Below are 21,095 nucleotides of genomic sequence, written 5' to 3'. Positions count from 1 at the left end.
GAAACCTAAGACTCAGTAATATTTATCATGCAATAAATGAAGATGTAAATATGTTTTAATGTCTTATATCCTGTGGATGGTTTCCACTATCAGCAGAGGAGGGGTGGGGTTTTTTGTCAGTTCCCACTCCCACTACAGTCCCTCCTGTTCCTCTCATGTAGCTCATGATGGTCCCTTGATCCCTAGAAGAAGAATTTTGAGTTGTTTAGTAGCTGGGGAAAGCCTCATCCTGAAAGCTTTATACCTCACAAAGTTCATTGGACACAAGCCATAATTGTGTATAAGTTGAAAGCAGAAAAGTCCAATTCAAGCCTGCCCAACTTGTGATTCACCAAGTCAAGCAATAACCCACCATGTACTGCATCCTACCAGTTCCAGGCAGGCAGCAACAACAGAAAGCCCTGACAGGTCATCATAGAAGACTTCATTCATGAGTTGTGCAAACCTGACAAACCAGAAAAGTAGTATGATTTGGTCTCAGTCAATAAAAGTATAAGAGAGTAAATGTGTGCATACATATGTCTCCATATATCTAATTTGGATAGCATGTGTTTATGTCTTAGAGATAACTAGCATTTTCAATTTCTTTGTTTTATAGAAATTCAGAAAGCTGATTGTGGCCAGCCCAGACTTGAAAATGAGAGGAAAGCTTGGATCAGGTTTATATGCAGCTACAGTAAATGATTGTGATGCCAAACTGAAAGCCGATGGCAATATTTCAACCATCACAGAAAAAGAGACACACTTCTGAAAGAACTCTTATATGATTTTTTTTTTATATAAATAAAAGTAAATAGAATTCTCCACATAATTATAGACCTGGCTTATTTTGCACAAATTTATTAACAGGTTAATTTTAAAGTGAACCTTGTATACTTGTTCAAAAGTGATTTTTAATTATTATATAAGTAACGAATATAAATATTATATATATGAAATAGAATTGTTTGTTAGTGATGACTTGTAATATGATGATTCCCATAAGTGTTTCTAGATCCTAGAAGGACCTGTATAATGTGCTGTAAAACTTTTATACTTTGTTTTTTTTTTTAAAGCATGGTGTTGTATAGTTATACACTTTCTAATTTGTATGCATTTCAGACCATTTCAGCTTCTACTGTATGTATATAAAGTGAACATAGTGTCCTTATATTAATATCTTAAGGGAGTTTCTTTGGATGTGTAACTCTGCTTCATTATGTAGCTTTCTGAATTTGGGCCTGATCCAGGTGTTGGCTGTCAGATAGGCTTCCTAGATGTCACTGTCTCAAACTTCAACAATAATCTTCAGACCATAGGTTTTGATACTAGGTGAAACAATGGTATGAACTTAAATTATCCAGGTTAGCCTGTGGCAATTGGCAAACCTGCTGCCCTAGGGCTGTGTTGGTGCCTTTGTAAGCAATTTTCTGAGTTTGATGTCTGACATTGACATTGGCCATAATCCAGAAACTATATACCTAGCTTGGCTTTGAACATTTTTTTTTGTACACGTGTCCCCACAGCTCATGCAAGCCTCTTTTGAAGTATGTGGGAATTATAAAAGTCTCCTGTTCCATGAAAAAGGTCAACATTATGGTTCAAATTCAGATTAAATTTTTCACTGATGGAAGGATAGGTGTGATTTTCACCATTTCCCCTTTCCTGCTGCAAACCACAAATTTTCCTGTTATGCCACTCCTATCTTGTCCTCAAGGAGCAGCATTTCAGGAAGATCAGTGGGCTGCAACAGGAGGAGGAAAGGCAGAGAATTTCTGCTTGGCCAACAGAAGTGTCTTATGTGCGTACAAAATTTAGTTTGGTTTCAATACTATGTCTGAGTATGAGATAACTCTGGGGTGTACCTGCAACACATAAAGGATATTTGTGACAATTTGTCAATAATTAATAGAGATCATAACTTTTATTTATCAACAATACCTGACAAATTATTTTTCTGAGACAAAATGACAAAGCACTGCATCCTATAAACCTGTTGCTATGCTTGACCAACTTAATCACAGTTCTAGAAATATGGTGAGAAATGGTCACTACAAATTTATTATTATTTTCTTCAAAACTATTTTAATATTTAAAGCCTGTTAATCTTAGCAGGAACCTTAGTAGAATTCATGGGTGCTGTTTCATGTTGTTTTTTGAAATGTCCATCTTTTATCTTTTTTACTTGATCCTGATGACTGCATAAAATATCTCATGGTTTGTAGTTTTGTTTTCACAGGGAAATGTGTTTTAAGTTTGTGCATGTGAAACTGAAAGAGAAGTATTAATGGAAGGTAGAAGATAATTTAATCAGACTTTATAAGTGTTCTTCAAAAAGTATTACAAGATATGTTAAAAAATCAAGAATATGATCATGATCTAATATGTAGTATTTATGACTTTAAAACACATCCTGCTCAACAAACAAAAGATCATATTGTTGTATTCCATATTGTTATATCTGTTACGGATATGCTATGGTTTAGTACCCACAGTCCCTAAAATCACACAACAGACAACAAATTTGGCTTCATATTACTGAATTGATCTTCTGTATGTGAATATGCAAAGCTGAGGCAAGGAATTATGACCTTGATCTCAATGGAAACAGACTTTGAGCAATACAACAAATCTTATGTTTGGCTTTGTCATATGTTTTATTGTTTAAATTAATGGACTAAACCAATCCATACCATTTCCATATCTCATTTGTCCTACTAGACTATTGGCAGCTTTCAAAAAGCTTTCATTGCGTGTGGTGCTCTCCGCATGCATGCCTGTCTAGTTCTTTTTTGATAACAACTTAAAATAATGCGCCACTAAACAAAACATGGTGTTTGTTCCTTTGGATGATTTACTAATAATCTTCTGAAGTGCATTTGTGTGCTTAATGGAAAGCATCAACATACCCAAAACTTATTCTTTTCACATGGTAAATGCACATTCAAAGCTGTTCTGTCAGCTTTAGCTAACTTCTCATCTGTAAACTTACATTCTAATTTTTATACATAAAAACACTGTATGAACATGTCTATTACAGTATTAAAAGAAAAAAAATAGCCCACAATATTAATAAACCAAACCATCACTAATTTTAATTGATATTAAAATGCATAATAACGTACATCAATATCTAGGCCAAGTTTGTTCATGGAAAAAAAATCAAAAAGGGGTTTCCAGCTCATTGTCATCTTTCAACTGAACTGTCTGTCATACTTTGCTCATGTTCTGATATACAAGTTTTTAGAATCATACCAATTGGTCTGTCACTTGAAAACTTAGTAATTATTCTAGTGCTTCAAGGAGTGTGAAAAATGCATGTTAAAGAAATCCCTCAAGTGCACTTTTGTTGTTTCACTTTGTCCCATATATTCTACAGTTTCAAGAAAAGGGGCTGTGATAAAATCAGACTTTGCTCTCTGTTAGCATTACTGGCTCTTCCGTCTCTTGACTATCACAATTTAATGATGAATGTGTGCAATTGAAATTTCTATTTATTTTATACTTTTTAAATAATTATCTGCTCCTAGAATACATGCTTCGTTATGTAAGTACCAGTCATAAGAAAACCAAGTTTTTGGAAAGCAAGCTGCATAGCGTATTCCAGAAGTATGCATTTCCTGCCTTCCTGTTGTTCAGTGTATGATAGCATCGCTATGAAGGTCACAGCTATGGCATTTAAACATGCAGCTTTGCACCTGTGAAGTAGTTAAAGTAATCCTATTTATCAGAGCTATTAATAAATAAGAGTGTCCCAAAGTATGCAGTGACGTCTTTCTGAGTGTAGTGTTCCGTCCATTAGCCATAGTATAATTTCAGGCTATTCAGGTTCTCATTTAAGTTAAAGCAGCTTTCAATGTCACTGATAAAGTGGTTTGTGGATGTGGATTCTCACATGACTTTGGACTATTGTTTTCATCCAAGTATCCCAACAGGTACTCATTATGGAATAAGATTCCTACTCTGCTGCTATGAATTATTTCACCTATAGCTTTATACACATACATGTGGTTTGGCATGGTCTAAAGCAGTGTTTCTAATTTTCTGTGCTTGTAAATGTGCACATTTAATACTTGATCCATTTAACACTTGTACTGATTTTTTTTAAAATGGGGGGGGGGACTGGATTCAAATCCTTGACTACATCTGTGATTATTTTCTGAAACAAAATGTGAAGATAAAAAGTAATTATATTGTGATGATTTCTTTTGATATGCACAGGATGCAATAATGCCCTATTCTGAATTATATGCAGTATTATTCAAAAGTAAAAAAGAGCCAAGATTTATGTACTGTTTTACACAAAGAAAGTTTTTATTTGCTGTTCACAGAAGCACAACATTTTGTCTGCTTACTCCTTTTTAAAAAATTAAAGAAAATGCATGAACATATGTATTGTGTGCTTCCTGAACTTGGTTACATTAATACATAATAATTATAGTTTTCATTGTTCTATTATCAACAAAGATAGGAGTATTTCCAGATGATCATACACTGATTTTGCTGTTTGCCTAAACAAGTGGCATTCACCACAGCAGTCCAGCAAAAAGAAAAAAGGTACTTAAAGTGATCAGCCCTAACATGTCACAAATAGGTATGGAATCAGAATCTGAGGTAAGAAGACAGTGTATCCCATTCCACCAGCATTGGATTCCCACTGTCCAATCCTGTCAGGCAGTTAGTCCCCATGTCCACCTTATTCCAGATGTCAGGCCTGATTCATTTGGAGGATAGCACATACCTAAAAATAATGCTAGAGAATCTTGCATCCATTTTAGATTGTTAAAATGTAATTATATACACTTTTAACACAGACTACATTAAAATAATATACCATCCATAATAATATTGTCAATACATCCATTGATTTTATGAAGATAATAAAGGAGAACAATTACTTGATCTCATTTATTATTTCTTACAAAAAATGAACAGGTTACAGGCAAAGAGAAAGATGCAGTTCAATTCAGTTTCCTATATTCACAAGTTTTCAAAAATCTTAGCCGCCTCACCTGATAAGGCTTGCATTCTTGGCTAACTAATTATCTTATAACTTCAAACATAATACAAAGATATCTATATTCAAATGTATGTGTGTGTAATTTATGGTGACCCTAACAAGGGACTTTCAAGACAAATGAGAAGCAGAGGCCTTTGCCTTCCTCTACAGAGTTATCCTTGGTGATCTCCCTTTCAACTGTTGACTCTACTTAGCTTCCAAAATCTGACAAGATCAGGCTATACTATTACTTCCCATCCCATCTCAAATATCCTCTTCAAAGACATAAAAACTATGTTCATTATTAATACTTTTATCATAACAAAGAATGTGTAAAATAACAAGTGTCACAAGGTAGGTACCCCATCTTTACCCCACCCCCTCATCTGAAGAAGTATGTATGCATATGAAAGCTTACATTCTGAATAAAACTTTGTTGGTTTTAAAGGTGCTACTTGGCCCCTACTTTATTCTACAAGGTAGGTTGGACAGGCAAGCAGGATATCAGCAAAGCTATAAAATACAGTCCAGTCCAAATACAAGCCAGAGATTCATTCCCAAAGGGGTTGTTCAGACAGTATAGTCAGGAAGTCTGAGGGTCTTTCACAGTCTGGAGGTTCACAAAGTCAAAGTCCAAGAGCTGGTCCAAGGTCACACAAGTGAGGCAGGTTAAGGAGCTGTGGTCACTGTGTCTAGCAAAATAACTTGTTGCTTCCCCACACAGACTCCCAGAGCTGGGTTTTGTAGGCACTTCCTAACAAGCCTTCATTAGCAGCCAGCTGCCTGGGAGTCCAAGCTGTCATCAGCCATCAGCTGGTGATGAGCCATGACACATTCATCATGTCTCCTTGCTTGTAGTTCCCTTCTGAGCCTCTGCCTTCAATGCTTGAAGGGTGGAGGTGAGCCTGGTGGGCTGGTCTCAAACTGAGAATCACCGGCTGCATCAGGGCTGGGTGCTGGTGGCTCTGAGTCACCTTCTAATGGTGAGTCTTCATGAGCCTGTAACTCCTCTTCTGCCAGCTCAGGGCTGGCTACACAAAACTCCTCTCCTCCCAAGGAGTCTGCTTCTCCTGAAGAGTCCCTGCTGCTGCTGAGCTCTGACATCCAGGACACACAGCTCTGGTTGACCCATGACACCAAGTTTCTCATACCCACAACTATCTATTGGACCTCAACCAAGCCACCCCCATCTTTGAATTATATCTTCAGCTCTATATTGTTGGATTTTCTTGCCATTCTTGGATGCTTCTTACATATGGCCAGACACATTATATTTATTGAGATTAATTATATTAATTCTAATATACAAATGCCATATTATTCTGTAACTCATATAGCTGAGAGACTAGGCCAACCTGCAGAGGTATCCTCCATTATATATACAGTTTAGTCAAGAATAGCTGTTCCCCTATGTTTGGCAATATCCATGTCAACCTGCAAGTGTGATGTGCCATTTCCTGTAGATTGTACCTGTTGCAGGATATCAGCCTCTGAACTTCTGCCTGCTAGTAATAATAATACCTCTAAATGGCCATCTGACAGTAATGAAGATCCTGTGAATTTAGGAGGAGGCATTTGTGAGTTTCCTGCATAGTGCAGGGGGTTGGACTAGATGACCCTGGAGGTCCCTTCCAACTCTATGATTCTAAACATACAAATGTTCTCAGGAAAAGTGGGCTTTTTGTTTTTACCTATTGGAAGTACCTGGTGTGATGTCCCTGTGCCTCAGTCTTCCAGAAGCAACTGACCACAGAGTAAGCAGGGGCAGGCACACACTAAGCTCCTTTCAGCTTACTGTCTGTTATCACAGCCTCCCTTTGAGATGCAGATGAACACTCCTAGAGAACTCCTGTCTCTCTCTTCCTGCTTCCATGCACACAAGATGGGGCTACAGGATGCTCCTCTCTGCATCAGCCCCAATCTTCCAGATAGATAGTTTAGGATGTGTCTCGTTCTCTTAATCTCCACTATCAGACATGTATTTCTGTAATAAAGTAGTTATTTAGTTTCAACTAGAAATGGTGGCTATGTGTAACTTTGCAACCCCTGCAGCCACATGGTCTATTCAGACTCAATACAGGCAGCTGTTGTGTTAAAGCTTCATGTGTTTTGCTAACTAAAAGAAGGATCTGGAGCTACCAGAACCAGTACCCTTCCCAGCACTACCATGGTAGGACCCAAGTTCTTTGACAGACTGATTGGTAGTATGTAAGACACAAAAGGTTCAGAATCACTACTGTATAACACAGAAGGCATAGAGGACAGAAACCAGGACCGATTTCCCACTCACCCTATGCTGCTCTCACGTTTGTCTTCTCAGCGCGGCATCCTTCCAATTTCCCACTATCTGCCCCTTGGCTGCAGCAAAGATGGGCATTAAAGTGCAGTAAACAGAAACTGATTTTTAGCAGTTTCTGTTTGCTGCGCTTAAACACTGATCTTTGCTGAAGCCCCAGGGCAGATAGTGGGAAAACAGAAGGACACTGCGCTGAGATGAACATGAGAACGGCATAAGGTGAGTACTAAATCAGTCCAGAAAGAGGAGCTGAAGACTTCCGGTTTTGAGCCATGGAGGATTGAGGTGCTTCTCACTAGAGGAGCAGACCAGAGCCTCTGTTCTGGACAGAGAAGGCGATCCTAATGCCTGCTGCCTTCTTCTCCCAGGCAGGGAGAAGCCCAAGACATGCGTGTTAAATTCTGAGGGGATTTACTTTGGCTGACAAGGAATTCTAGTGGGGTTCCTTTTTGACTTTGAAGGGTCCCCGGAGAAGGATTGCATTCCAATGTCTACAGAGGACTTCTGAGGTCATTAAATTGACTTAAATTCACCAGGATTCAAAGCTTCTTTGGAACTGAATAATGTCTACTTTTGAAGAGAACGGTATTTAAAAGATATATAGAGGGAATTTAACCCTAAAGAACATGATTATACTTTCTTTTCAGCAAGGCATAATGCCTTCTCAAGAATTGATATGCTATGGAGTACAAAAAAATTTGGACTTATAATGAAAAAAATAGAGATTCTTCCTAAAGTAGGAGCAGACCACAATCCATTAATGTGGTCTACAAAACCCGTGAAAAAGACTCTAAGATGGCAGATAAATGAAGATTTGCTATAGAAAAAGGAAGTAGTGGTGTCTCTGGAAAAGGAGACCAAGTCTTTCTTTCAAATAAATGAAAAAGAGGACATTCAATTTCAAACTGTGTGGGACGCATATAAAGCAGTAATGAGAGGTATTTTAATTACACTGAACAATAAAGTCAAAAGAGCCAAAGTCAAGGTAATGTTGGATATTCAGAAAGAGATTGGAAAAAAGGAGAAGGAGCTTAAAAAGAGACCTGGGAAAAAGAAAATTATAAGGGAGATTACAATATTACAAAGTCAATTGAGACATTTGTTAAACAAAGTGGAATGGAATTTAAAATGACTTCAAAAGAAATCTTTTGAAGGAGCGAATAAACCTGGAAAATATTTGGCCTGGTCAATGAAGAAAAAAAAGGGAGAATAAAATTATTAACAAAATTGTATCGGGAGGTAAGGACATTGTTGACCAGGAAGGAATCAAAAGAGAATTTTATAAATATTACACTAAGTTGTTTAAAGGTCTAAAGGTGGACAAGGGAAAAATGATGGAATAAGACAAGAACAAACAGAGCTGGAGAGAATGCTGTTTGGTGATAACGAAAAATTGATTTCAAGAATTTATAAACTTTTGTTGAAATGGTCTACGGAAGATGAAATAGTCAAAGCTCAAATGATAAAATGGGCAAAAAATATAAATAAGGAAATACAGATGGAGTCATGGGAGTACTTATGGAAGAACTCTATGAAGATATCGACATGTTATAACATTAAAGAAAACTTTTAAAATGTTATATAGGTGGTATATGACACCTAAGAAACTGGCAAAAATGAACAATCAGGTGTCGGATAGATGTTGGAAATGTAAAAAACTTGAAGGATCTTTCTACCATATGTGGTGGACTTGTGAAAAGGCAAAACAATTTTGGCAAATGATTCAGCAAGAGATCTCAAAAATTTTGGGTTATAATATAAAGAAGTCATCAGACATCTTTTTGTTGGGATTACAAATGGAAAAATTTCTGAAACAAGATAGAATGATAATTTGGTACATGCTTTCAGCTGCAAGGACATTATATGCACAGATGTGGAAGCAGTATAAACTACCAGAAAAGTGGGACTGGACTTTAAAAGTTATGCATTGGAGTGAAATGGACAAGCTTACAAGAATCTTAAAAGAAAATTATCTAGAGAAGTTTAAAAATGAATGGGGAAAATTTCAAATATATGTTGAAAAACAATGGAAGGTTAAAGGATACTTGGCAATTTTTGACAATAGTTGAACTTTGGAGGAAGTATATATGGACTATAGTCAAAAAGCGAATATACTTTCTTTTTAATTTTCTTTTGATAAGGACTAAAGGATTATAATGAAGATGAATTATAATTATTATATACGGTTTTTTCTTTCCTTTTTATCTTCTTGCTGTAAGATTTTTTTAATGAAGATTCTTTATTTGAAAAAGTTACCTTTTAGTTTTAGCAATTTACTTAAAATACACCATTGGATGTCAAGAAAAGGGGGGGAGGGAGGAGAAAAATGTAATGTTTTTGTGTGAACTTTTAATAATAGATTATGAGTATTATTGCAAAATATTACAGGATAATAAAATTGTTATAAACAGAAAGAGGAGCTGAAAAGCCCTGTTCCGCAGTAGTATAGGATCCTACACTGCATCCCCCATAATCTTTCTGACAACCACCCACCTGGTTTAGCATCATCAGATGCTCTTGCTGTGCCTGCCCATTACTTGGTTTTCCAAGTTTCCACACCCCCTTCTGCAGTAAAGGTAAAGGTAGTCCCCTATGCAAGCACCCAGTCGTTACCAACCCATGGGGTGACATCACATCAAGATGTTTTCTTGGCAGACTTTTTATGGGGTGATTTGCCATTGACTTCCCTGCTCATCTACACTTTACTGGGTACTCATTTTACGTACCACAGAAAGATGGAGGATTGTCAACCTTGAGCCAGCTACCTGAACAACTTGTTTAAAAGTTATCTCAATAAATCTGCCTGCCAGAATTGTCACATTTTATAGTCAACATTTAGTATATAAAAATCCAACATATTTTTGAACTGGAGAAAAGACAAAGGTAATGCAGTAATGGCATTTACCCCTCTGTAAACAGTTGTTTTCCATAACAAATTCTTGATAAGCAAATGCTACTATAACTGAACAGCTCCAGACATTTGTAATAGAAACTTTCAACAAAGCACAGAACATTTGTTCTGTCAAAAAATACAATTTACTTTGCAGGACTTTTGCTTATTGAGAATGTGAAATTTCCAGATATGTTGCAGACAACTGAAAAGGAGCCCAGGGTTAGAAGTATCTATCTATCTATCTGTCTGTCTATCATCTATCTATCTATCTATCTATCTATCTATCTATCTATCTATCTATCTATCTATCTATCTATCTATCTATCTATCTATCTATCTATCTATCTATCTATCTATTCCACCCTTCCTGCAAGTGGGCTCAGGGCAAGTTCCATCATATGTTAAGAACAGTTAAAATCACAACATTTAAAATTCAGAGATAAAAATGTCTAAAAATTCAGCATAGTAATCTACAAACTGCTGAAATGATAGGGGACTTCACACTTGCCAAACGTTTTGTTTACCATCTGTGATGAAAGGTATACAAGCTGTATAACAGGTACCAGCAACTCTAAGTAAGGGATTTTCCTCATACTCAACCTACTCCTGATTTTCTAGGCAGTAAATCCATAAGTACTGGAATTGACCTGGACACAGTTCTTCTGCACAGCTGCTCTCTCAGTACATTGTCACAGTTATGGACTCAGTTTGTTTTATTCTGCATTATGAAGATTTTCAGGGGAGGGCACTGTTGTCATTAGTGGTATCACGACACCTCTTTTTTTAAAAAAAAAATCTCACTAAAATATTGGTTATTGCTGTAGTGTTGTAACAATAGGCTTAGCAGTTTCTCTGAATTCCCAGGTTTCTTTTTAAAAAAATAAGTCTCTATACTTTTTGTGATATGCGTACAGCACATTTTGATGCTACTTATTGATCTTTTATAGCAATATTATATTGGTATTAGTAGTAATAGCAAAGCATATAGATAGGATATAGAGGCTAGAGTAAAAGGCTCATTTTAAAGTGCATTTTTGTAGACGTTTGAGTTGGCTTGGAAAATGAAACCACATCCATCCTTGCAGATAGGCCTTAATGACCCTCCCTGTTTAACATAACATTCAGTCTCACCTCCGTGGGCCTAGGGCAATTTAGGCCACGGAGGAAGTATAGCAAGAAAATATGGGAAGAGCAATCAGACTTTGAGGCACACACATTTCAGTAGGTGTCAAGTTGCACCTTTAAGACCAACCAATTTTTATTTAGAACGTAAGCTTTCATGTGCTCTTAAGCACACTTCATCAGAGGACGACAGACCAACATGGCTGCCTGCTTGGATCTATCTACATTTCAGTAGGGCAAAAGGAGTGATTTAAAGCACAGGCCTGGTTCTTTGAAATGCAAGTTTGATAACACAGGAACACAAAGTACTTAGGAATAACACCAATGTCCTTGAATCAAAGAACAAGGCCTGGAAAGAGGGGGAAAGAATTGTTTTATTGTCAAATAGGTGCAAGCTTGGAGCAAGATCTCTTTTGAAATGTAAACTGTTACTAATTTCTCAGAGTCCATCCCAAAATTGGGATTTACCAATGGAAGGTTGCCAAATCATGTAGAGTGTTACCTGTTTATTCAATAATGTATGTTTTATATAATTTGCTTATCTCACAGAGAGTATAAGACTTCTTGTCACTCCTGTATTCCTTGGAGAACTCTGGGATTTCCTGAGGTCTTGGTGCCTTATGGGCCCTGTTCTCCCTATTAGTGCTAATAATAAAGTTTCAGTCTTTTTTCCTATATGCAGGACTCCATATATGTTCCTTGATTGAGCTTAGGGACACAACAATCCATGGGTGTATGTGGAATGCTTCCTTCACAGAAAGATAAGCAAAAAGGCATATTGCCATGAGAGAAGAGTAGGGAGGCTTACCACTTTTTAATGAAAGCAGGGGATTCAGAGAACCTGCTGAGTATACTGTTAACAACGCTCTGGCAATATGTTGATGTTTTAATGCCATTTTTTAAACAAAGAAAGAAAGGAAAAGGAAAACTAGATCATTCTCAGGTGGGTGAAGGAAAGAACATGGTTTGTCCACTTATCAAAAAGTGAGCTAGAGGTGTGGGAAAGTGTGGGGAAAACAAACAGAAACATTAAGCACAAGGTTAAAGTCAACTCAGAATTGGCTTCCAGAAAGTATTAGGTTAAAAGTGGACTCAAAAGAACAGCACGGGGGGGGGGGGGGGAGGAAAAAACAAAAGAAGTGAAAACTAAAGCCACAAAAAGGAGTGCAAGAATCAAGGGATTCACCAAAGTAGCATGGGGCCAGAACCAACAACACCAACAAAATGCAGAAAAGATTAAAGACTGCAATACCTCAGCAAAGTATGCAAGTTTCAATATAACATAATCAAATTCTTCCCCAAGAGGTAGTAAATGACTCATGAGCTGTATTGTGCTGTATTCACAGCAGTTTCCCCATAAACATTCATCTAAGTAACACATGGCCTCTTAATGAGAAGTGAATGTCCTTGTTAATCCATCATTATTTTAATAACAAAAGCAAGCTCAACGGTCTAATGCCCATAGATGAATCACTTTTTACTTTTTCCTGGTGGGTATGAGCAGCAAACAAAGAAGGCTGAGTTAGGGGCAAGCCATGCTCAAAAAACCAGGGTACAGATATTCAAACAGACTCCTCCCAAGGGACAGCTTTAACTTGAGCCCCATTCTTTTATTGGGGGACTTTTGTTCTAACTAGTCACTGACCACCATAATAAAGAATGGTATTTCCCTGAATCACAGGCAGACACACACAGAACCAGAAATATGCAAGACAAATAGATAGAGCCAAATAAAAGCTTTGCTATTTAATATAGTAATCATTTTTGAGAGCCATGTATCTTACAGTTTGTTTATTTATTAAATTCAATTTCTAAACCACTCTTCCTTGAAATAGGGAAGTTGCTGGAGTGGGTGGGGAGGAGAGACAAAGGGAAGCTAGGATATTCATTGTATAATAAATGATATTTTGATGGATGTTTCACAATTAGGGCCACTTCACATCTTTGTGAGTATAACCTAGCCCCTGATGCCTATATATGTGTCCAAAGAAAAGAGCAGCATTCTAACAATGGCTCATTATGCATTGACAGATCACTCTGGAGAATCCGAGCAATCAAGCCTTTAAGCTTGATTTTAAACTTGACTTTGGATTTGTGTGCTTGCTATATGTACCATCCTTTTTCTCTCTGGTGTATTTATTCTGCATCTACAACCAAAACCTACATTTTATGTTTAATTGGGGTGGGATTGTCACTTGTGACTAGTGGGGATGGAGACCAAAGGGTTTTTTTATTTATGCAAATTGCCCAATTGCAGCTGTGCAGTAGCATCCAGTAACTCTCTTCCATTTAAATCCTGCTTGGTCAGTTCTGTGAATGAAACTGACGAGAGCAGCTGCTAAGCTCCCTTTTCTTTTCCAGTGGATTCTCTGTTGCATTATCAGCCATTGTGAAAAAAAGGAAAGGATTGACCCAATGGCGGTCTTCTCCATCTCTCCTGAAGAACTGTTTTTAAGTGATGAAGCTCCCTTTTCTGTAGTGGGGAAGGCTGGGAGCCCGCTGGCAGTCAGATTGGGTGTTGGAAATACAGAGACATATGAAAATCCAATGGGAGGCCTGGCACAAGGGGTGGTGGTGGAAGGTTTAAGCCAAGATGTGGAGCAGGTGCAGCACAGGCAGATGTTGGTGTTAAGCCATGGGAGTGGGCTCAAGGAGGTGTGGAAGATGAGGATCTTAAGGTCCAATGTGCAAAAGGGGGGATCTAATGAGACATCTAGTGCAGGAGGGAGGCCTGTGGTATAGAGTGATAAGATGCAGTACTGCAGTCCAAGCTCTGCTCACAACCTGAGTTTAATCCTGGTGGAAGCTGGGTTCAGGTAGCTGGCTCAAGATTGACTAGCCTTCCATCCTTCCAAGGTCAGTAAAATGAGTACCCAGCTTGCTGTAGATGACTGGGGAAGGCAAAACACCCCATTAAAAGTCTGCCAAGAAAACATCGTGATGTGACATCACCCGTGGGTTGGTAACAACTTGGTGCTTGCATAGGGAACTACCTTTACCTTTACTTTAGTGCAGGAGGGGGGTGGGTAGAAACTTGGAAAACAGAGACATGGGCAGGCACAGCAAGGGCATCTGATGATGCTAAACTGTGTGTGTGTGTGTGGGGGGGTGCCCAGAGGCCCCAAACTCTAAGATCCAAGGGTCCATTGTCCAAAAGCAGAAAAAAGAAATTGCTTGTTGAAGCATCCTGATCAGATTAAAAGCAGCAGGCAGCCAGGCAATTATTTGTGGGGCAAGACCTCCATTTTAACTTTGAACATGTATGTGCTTCCACATTTAACTGCATACACACACACTCACACACACACACACTACCTCAAACCAGAGCACCGGCCTTCTGGGGGGGGGTGCCAAATTGGGCACCCCCATGTGACTCATGACATTATCAGTGTGTGTGTGTGTGGGGGGGGGGGTTAGCCTTGCCTATGGAGCCAGATAGTCTAGGGTCATCCCTACCTCTAGCCAAACCTTCAAAGTATTCCCTGTCAATGATTTTTCCCAATGATCCAAGATAAATAATAATAATAATAATAATAATAATAATAATAATAATAATAATAATAATAATAATAATAATAATAATAATAATAATAATTATTATTATTATTATTATTATTATTATTATTATTATTATTTTATTATTTATACCCCACCCTCCCTGCCAAGGCAGGCTCAGGGCAGCTTGGTTAGCAAAAAACTCATGTTATTAGCAAAAAAACTCATATCATTAGATTAAGCATGCTTGTTAAAAACATAAAAAGATGGCGAACCTAAGCAGAAGTGGAACTTGTACAGCTATAAAGGGGGGAAAACCATTAACATTTTGCTATAATATGATTATAAGATGGCTACCTGAGAGTAAATACGGATTGAAGAATCTCCTGTTTCAAGAAACTGACCAATAAGGACTGGGAGGAATGCTTTCAATGTGGGTGGAGGAGAAAAATCTGATTGAATTTGTATGCTTTTGAATCACTTTCAGCTTGGAAGCAAAGCAAGTGGGAAAATCACCACAAAACCACTCTCAAAAGACCCAGGTAAACAGCAAACTGAAAGCAAACTGAGCACTGAAGAGAAGAAAAACAATGTTGGATGAAAAAACCCAATGAATGTGCACAATGAAAGAAATGGGAATGCAGAATGACAAAGAAAACCCAACCGGCATACATGGTGAAAGTGAAGCAAAACACCAGTGCATAATAGGCCAGTGAGTTAAGAGATCAGCAGCTGAAGAACCCTTTCACAATCAGACCAATTTCTTACTAGGCTTCTTCTGGGTGGAGAGCCCTTTTGCTTCTGGTGCTTCTTCGGTTTTCACACAGCTACTGCGGAGCTGCGAATTGGAGAGCCGCTTTCCCACTGCAAGCAAGATCCTCTTACAAGTGGTTTCTGCTTGCTGCGGGAGAGTGGCACGCCAACTCCTAGCTCTGTGACAGCTTGTGAGAAAACGAAGAGAAGCACCAGGGACAATAGGGCTCTCTACCCGGGACAGGCTCTAGTGCAAAATTGGTATCAGTCTTAAGCCCCTCTCACTGCAAACGTATCACACTTCGGTGGCAGCACAACCATATTTATTCATATCATTCTGGCCATTGGCTGTCCTTCCCTGAGCACCAAAATAGGCAGATTATTCAGCGTCTCACACAGCATCAGGTTCACATTTACTAATTTGCTCAAGGGAGAGCAGCTATGACGAGAATCACCTGTTACCAAAGGCAGCTGTGTTCACAATGACAGCAGAGCTTGAAGTGAACAAAACGAAATAGAATGCAATCCTATTTCTTTTCAGGTAAACCTAAAGCCATCCAACTGCATTTTCCACCTTTTTCCACTGGATGAAATCTATCACATAATGGAATAAGAGACACAGTACTGCAAAATGTTCATTAGTGGTTTTGAATTCATTATAGTAACTCCTTTCTTTATAATGATTGCTGATTGTAGATTTTAACATATGAATACATAATTAACAAATAGTTTATATTGTAATAATATAGTTAAAGAGAGTGAATAGTCTACAAGCTAAATTGAGTCTGGCTTAATCTGAAACGAAACTATCTCACTGGCAGTCTTTAAGCAGTGACTGATTACGCATTGAGCAGGGGACTGGACTAGATGGCCTGCAAGGTCCCTTCCAGTTCTGTGATTCTATGATTCTGTTTCTATTTTCTTATTCCAAGCTCCAAATGGTAGTATATGATGACCTCACATTCCTGGGAATGTAAAGAGAGGCAAGGGCAGACAAATGTAATAAATAGGTCATCATCCATGTCACAGGAAAAGGGGTCTTTAGGAAAAAAAATACAATCTTTGTCATAAGGATTCTCTCATTACAATAACAGTAGTATAGGGATAAGGAAACTGAAGTAACAAAAGAAATTAATGTCATCAGGATAGAAAGAACTGATAACTAAGGTCAAAAGCATAGGTAAGGAACAAGGCTTTGGCTGAAACACAGACAAACAAAGACAGAGTAAAACAAGAAGTGGAACCAGCATTACATTAAGAAACACTATATAGTTAAAGAGAGTGAATAGTCTACAAGCTAAATTGAGTCTGGCTTAATCTGAAACGAAACTATCTCACTGGCAGTCTTTAAGCAGTGACTGATTACGCATTGAGCAGGGGACTGGACTAGATGGCCTGCAAGGTCCCTTCCAGTTCTGTGATTCTATGATTCTGTTTCTATTTTCTCTTATTCCAAGCTCCAAATGGTAGTATATGATGACCTCACATTCCTGGGAATGTAAAGAGAGGCAAGGGCAGACAAATGTAATAAATAGGTCATCATCCATGTCACAGGAAAAGGGGTCTTTAGGAAAAAAAAATACAATCTTTGTCATAAGGATTCTCTCATTACAATAACAGTAGTATAGGGATAAGGAAACTGAAGTAACAAAAGAAATTAATGTCATCAGGATAGAAAGAACTGATAACTAAGGTCAAAAGCATAGGTAAGGAACAAGGCTTTGGCTGAAACACAGACAAACAAAGACAGAGTAAAACAAGAAGTGGAACCAGCATTACATTAAGAAACACTATATAAGCTATATAAGCTCAAGCATTTAGAGAAAACAAAAATGTAGTGAAGGTGAGCTGTGTGGTGGCCACTGCTGGGCCTGGCCAAGTTACTCAAGTTGTGCAGAGGCTGCCACTGGACTCAGGAGACTTGTGTGACATTATGTTGCCTGGTAGCCATGATCACACCTAGGCAAATTGCACAAAGTTGCCTGCTGGTTGATGCTGGCCCCGGCCCCAATGAGTCCTCCCTCTCCTAGGAAAGGTGGAAGGGAGAACAGGTGAACTGGAAGGACAAAATAGCCCTGGCAAAGGCCTTCTCCCTCCTTGTTATATTCCCTGATACCAGAGACTAAGGTTTAAAGGCTGGCAACATTTTTGTTGTTCTCTACAATGGCCAGTGAGCTATCCTTTCTTAAAGGCACAGGTGCTGCTTCTGTTTTTTGGGTGGGTAACCCCAAAACATTTTTTTAAGACTATAGATTCTTTTTTGCCAATGTGGAGCTTTTCACTGGTTTATAGAAAGATCTGTCTTGTCTGTTCATGGCTCCAGTTTCTGGATTTATATATCTACAGATTGGGCCATGTTGAGAATTTGTCATGTTGATATTCTTGGGTGTGGTAAGATCTCTGGGTGCATGTGGCCCTAAGAAACACTTCCTGCTAAATGATATCAGCTTCAGTGGGGACCCTGGCACCCAGTCAAATGTCTGACAAATAAAATGAATGCCAAGAATACAAACCTTGACCATCTCTATCATAGACAACTTTTTTTCTGTTTAATTCTAATTTCTAATAATGTAGTGAAACCAATATAAAAATTAATGTTATTAATAATAGTAAAATACTTATGAGAATTAGTATGTACTTTTTAAAATAAATGAGCATTTGTTATATTTTATTATATGTTGGACATAGGCAATTATAATCGGTCTATTGCTTCAGGAGATTATCACTTATTGTAATTGCTCTATACTAATTTCATTTCATCTGATAAACTTTTGAAAGTATTTTTGTGAAGCAAAAGAGAAAATTAACCATTGGCTATATCCCCTGTAATTGGGATGTTCTTTTGCAATCACACAGTTAATTTGCACAACTTCTTCGGTAGGGGTCAAACAGAAGCCAGTTCCACAATCATGACTTACCATGTAGTATACCATCTTAGAGCAAAACACAGCATCTTAGCTAATTGAGTTTAAAAGCTCTCAGTTTCTTCTCTGCTTTGATCTGTCATAAACAATGCACCCTGCTGTTGAAAGGCATGTTTTCCATGTCATTAGGTGGCAGCAAATGCCACCAGAAAATCATTTGTTTTACCCTGAAGCAAATTAACTGGGACTACAAGAATGAGCTTTGGTTTAGCCCAAGCAATATACAAGGGACTGCAATTCATATTTCCTCCTGACAGAAAGTGATATGGAGGAGCCTGTCAGCATTTACACTTAACATATATAGAAATGAGACTGCCAGTTACTGTCCTGCTGAGAAATATTATCAATGCAATTGCAGAGGTATACTAATTTATTCTTAGAAATTAAAGAGCACCAATGAAAAACAAATCTATGCAGTCCCCATTATATAGGTGTGTTGGAAACTGGTGCATATAGATGGTAGAGACATGGATGATACTGCATGGTCATACTGCGGGGTTGACTTGCCTTATGTTATTTCTGCTAGAACAAAGGGGAGATGCCTTTTTGCATGCTTGTCTACTAGCCTTGTTACTCTTTAACTTTTTGGGGACTGTTTCTGGTAGAATGTCAGTGGTCATACAATTCCATCTTTGTTCTTCATCCTTAGACTCTGGGCTTAGGTCTATCAGGCTACTGAATGGTCAGTCCAAAATGGCAAACTCATAACTGACCAGTGGTGGATTAAACCCTGTGAAGTCCCGTAGGCAGTCGAAATTTGGGAGGCCCCCATGCAAATTATCTCAGAGTTGGAGCACCCACTCCACCACACATGGCCCCCGCTGCAGCCTGCAGGCCCCGTCTCAAAAGCCCCTTTGACAAAGCTGCAGGGGAGAGGCAGAGTGAGGCAGACTTGGTGACTACACCAACAGCAGCCACACCAGGCAAATTGGGCAAAGAGTTGCTGGTTGCTCAGTTGCTGGTTGTGTGTGCAGGCTGGGAGGGGTGCAAGCAGGGGGGGGAAATGGGGGTGGGACAGCTCGGGGCCCCTAAAGGCGTGAGGCCCATAGGCCAGTGTCTACTCGGCCTAATTGTTAATCCGGCCCTGTAACTGACAAATGTGAATATATCTGCTTTGACCATGAAAAATTCCTAAACATTTTCTAAAAAGCTATTCACAGTTTGGAGTAGCATGAAGAGGCCCTTTAACTGAGCGATTTAAGAGGTTATCTAATGTCACAACCAATTCAATTGCATTCGTGAGTCTTTTGCAATAACCAAGACTGTATTGTCAATTCACTATTGTTTACTATGTCTATATTTGATTATTTTAATCTACAGTGGATGATTAAAATACACTACAGTTGTTAAAATTCAACACACAACTAACATTAGTTTATGATAATAATTGACATTTTAAATGTGCTATTTAAAGATTCCATATATAATAACTTTGAATTGCAATTTAAAATTAGCCTAGAACTGTGCATATAATAACATAGGGCAAAGTCATAGGAATATACAAAGGCACAAGGGATTCTCTTGTGCATATAACTATACAAGTAGTGTTTCCCCAGAAGGACCTTGTGTCAGGCTTGAAGTGTGCAGAGATCAGGTCAGACACGTCTCCAGGGCAATTAACGATTTTAGGGATAATCTGTCTGGTGGATACTTCAGTCAAAATTTGGGGTAATATGAAAGAATGAGAGAAGAAATTGCTGTTAAGGAAGAAAAATATTTATTCCCCTCAGAAGATACAGACTGAGAAAACTGAACAGCAAGAGTAGTAAAACAAACCAGTAAAGCAATTGGATACAATAAACAAATGCAAAACCTTTCTGTTAGCCCATCTGCCTCTGAGTTATTGTCTACTGGGGGAAAAAATGTGAGAATGAGGGGACAAGCTGACAACAACACAAACCAGGGTGGTTTTAGGAAGTCAAATCGAATTTATTACAATCTGAGATCAGAATTCTGAATCAAAGTCATCAACAAACATTTACATTTGTTCCATATCTTAAACACACTAGATCAGGGGTGGTCAACGGTAGCTCTCCAGATGTTTTTTGTCTACAATTTCCATCAGCCCCAGCCATTGGCCATGCTGGTTGGGGCTGATGGGAGTTGTAGAAAAAAAAAATCTGGAGAGCTACCATTGGTCACCCCTACACTAGATACATTAAACATAAAATTCAATACTGGGTTAAAACATTAAAACTGGGTCATATGCTTCTGTCTAATCAAACATGCCTGAGCACAAAATCTGGCTACTTTAAGGGTTATTTCATTACAACAATCTCCAAGATGGAGAGAAATATAAAACTGACTGGTTCTACCTGGGAAAGTGGATAAAATTGAAGTAATATAAATATTCTACTAAAATCGACGGTATAATAAAACATACTTGATTGTCTCTACCATATCTGAGTGGCGTGGGCAGAGATGTTCCTCATAGGGAATTTGAGTGAATCTCCAAGAAGGACAGATGGAAGGACATTCAGTTAGGCAAGGGTGAAGGCTCTGCAATGTTAGGGTATTCCAGCACATGGAGGGTAGGATGAAGTTTTCATTGCAGTTCCCAACAGCCTGGACAAGACATGCTTTAATGCTGTCTTAGGGAAAGAAATAGGGGAGGAAGAAAGTGCATGAGCCCAA

At 38.3% G+C, this 21,095-nt stretch overlaps 1 protein-coding gene across 1 annotated transcript in view; it reads left to right on the top strand.

Annotated features, from left to right (window-relative positions):
* SLC6A11 (solute carrier family 6 member 11) overlaps positions 1-1,150 on the top strand; it is a 188,346-nt gene extending 187,196 nt beyond the window's left edge. Inside the window, exon 15 of the mRNA XM_060239877.1 lies at positions 599-1,150. Coding sequence (XP_060095860.1) covers positions 599-751 — 153 coding nt within the window. The 3' untranslated portion in view covers positions 752-1,150. The remainder of the gene's footprint in view (positions 1-598) is intronic.
* The last annotated feature ends 19,945 nt before the right edge of the window (positions 1,151-21,095 follow it).

The sequence above is a fragment of the Heteronotia binoei genome, chromosome 5, assembly GCF_032191835.1.
Source record: "Heteronotia binoei isolate CCM8104 ecotype False Entrance Well chromosome 5, APGP_CSIRO_Hbin_v1, whole genome shotgun sequence".
Lineage (NCBI taxonomy): Eukaryota > Metazoa > Chordata > Lepidosauria > Squamata > Gekkonidae > Heteronotia > Heteronotia binoei.
The sequence above is the reverse complement of the archived record's forward strand: the minus strand, read 5'-3'. Positions and strand labels throughout refer to the sequence as shown.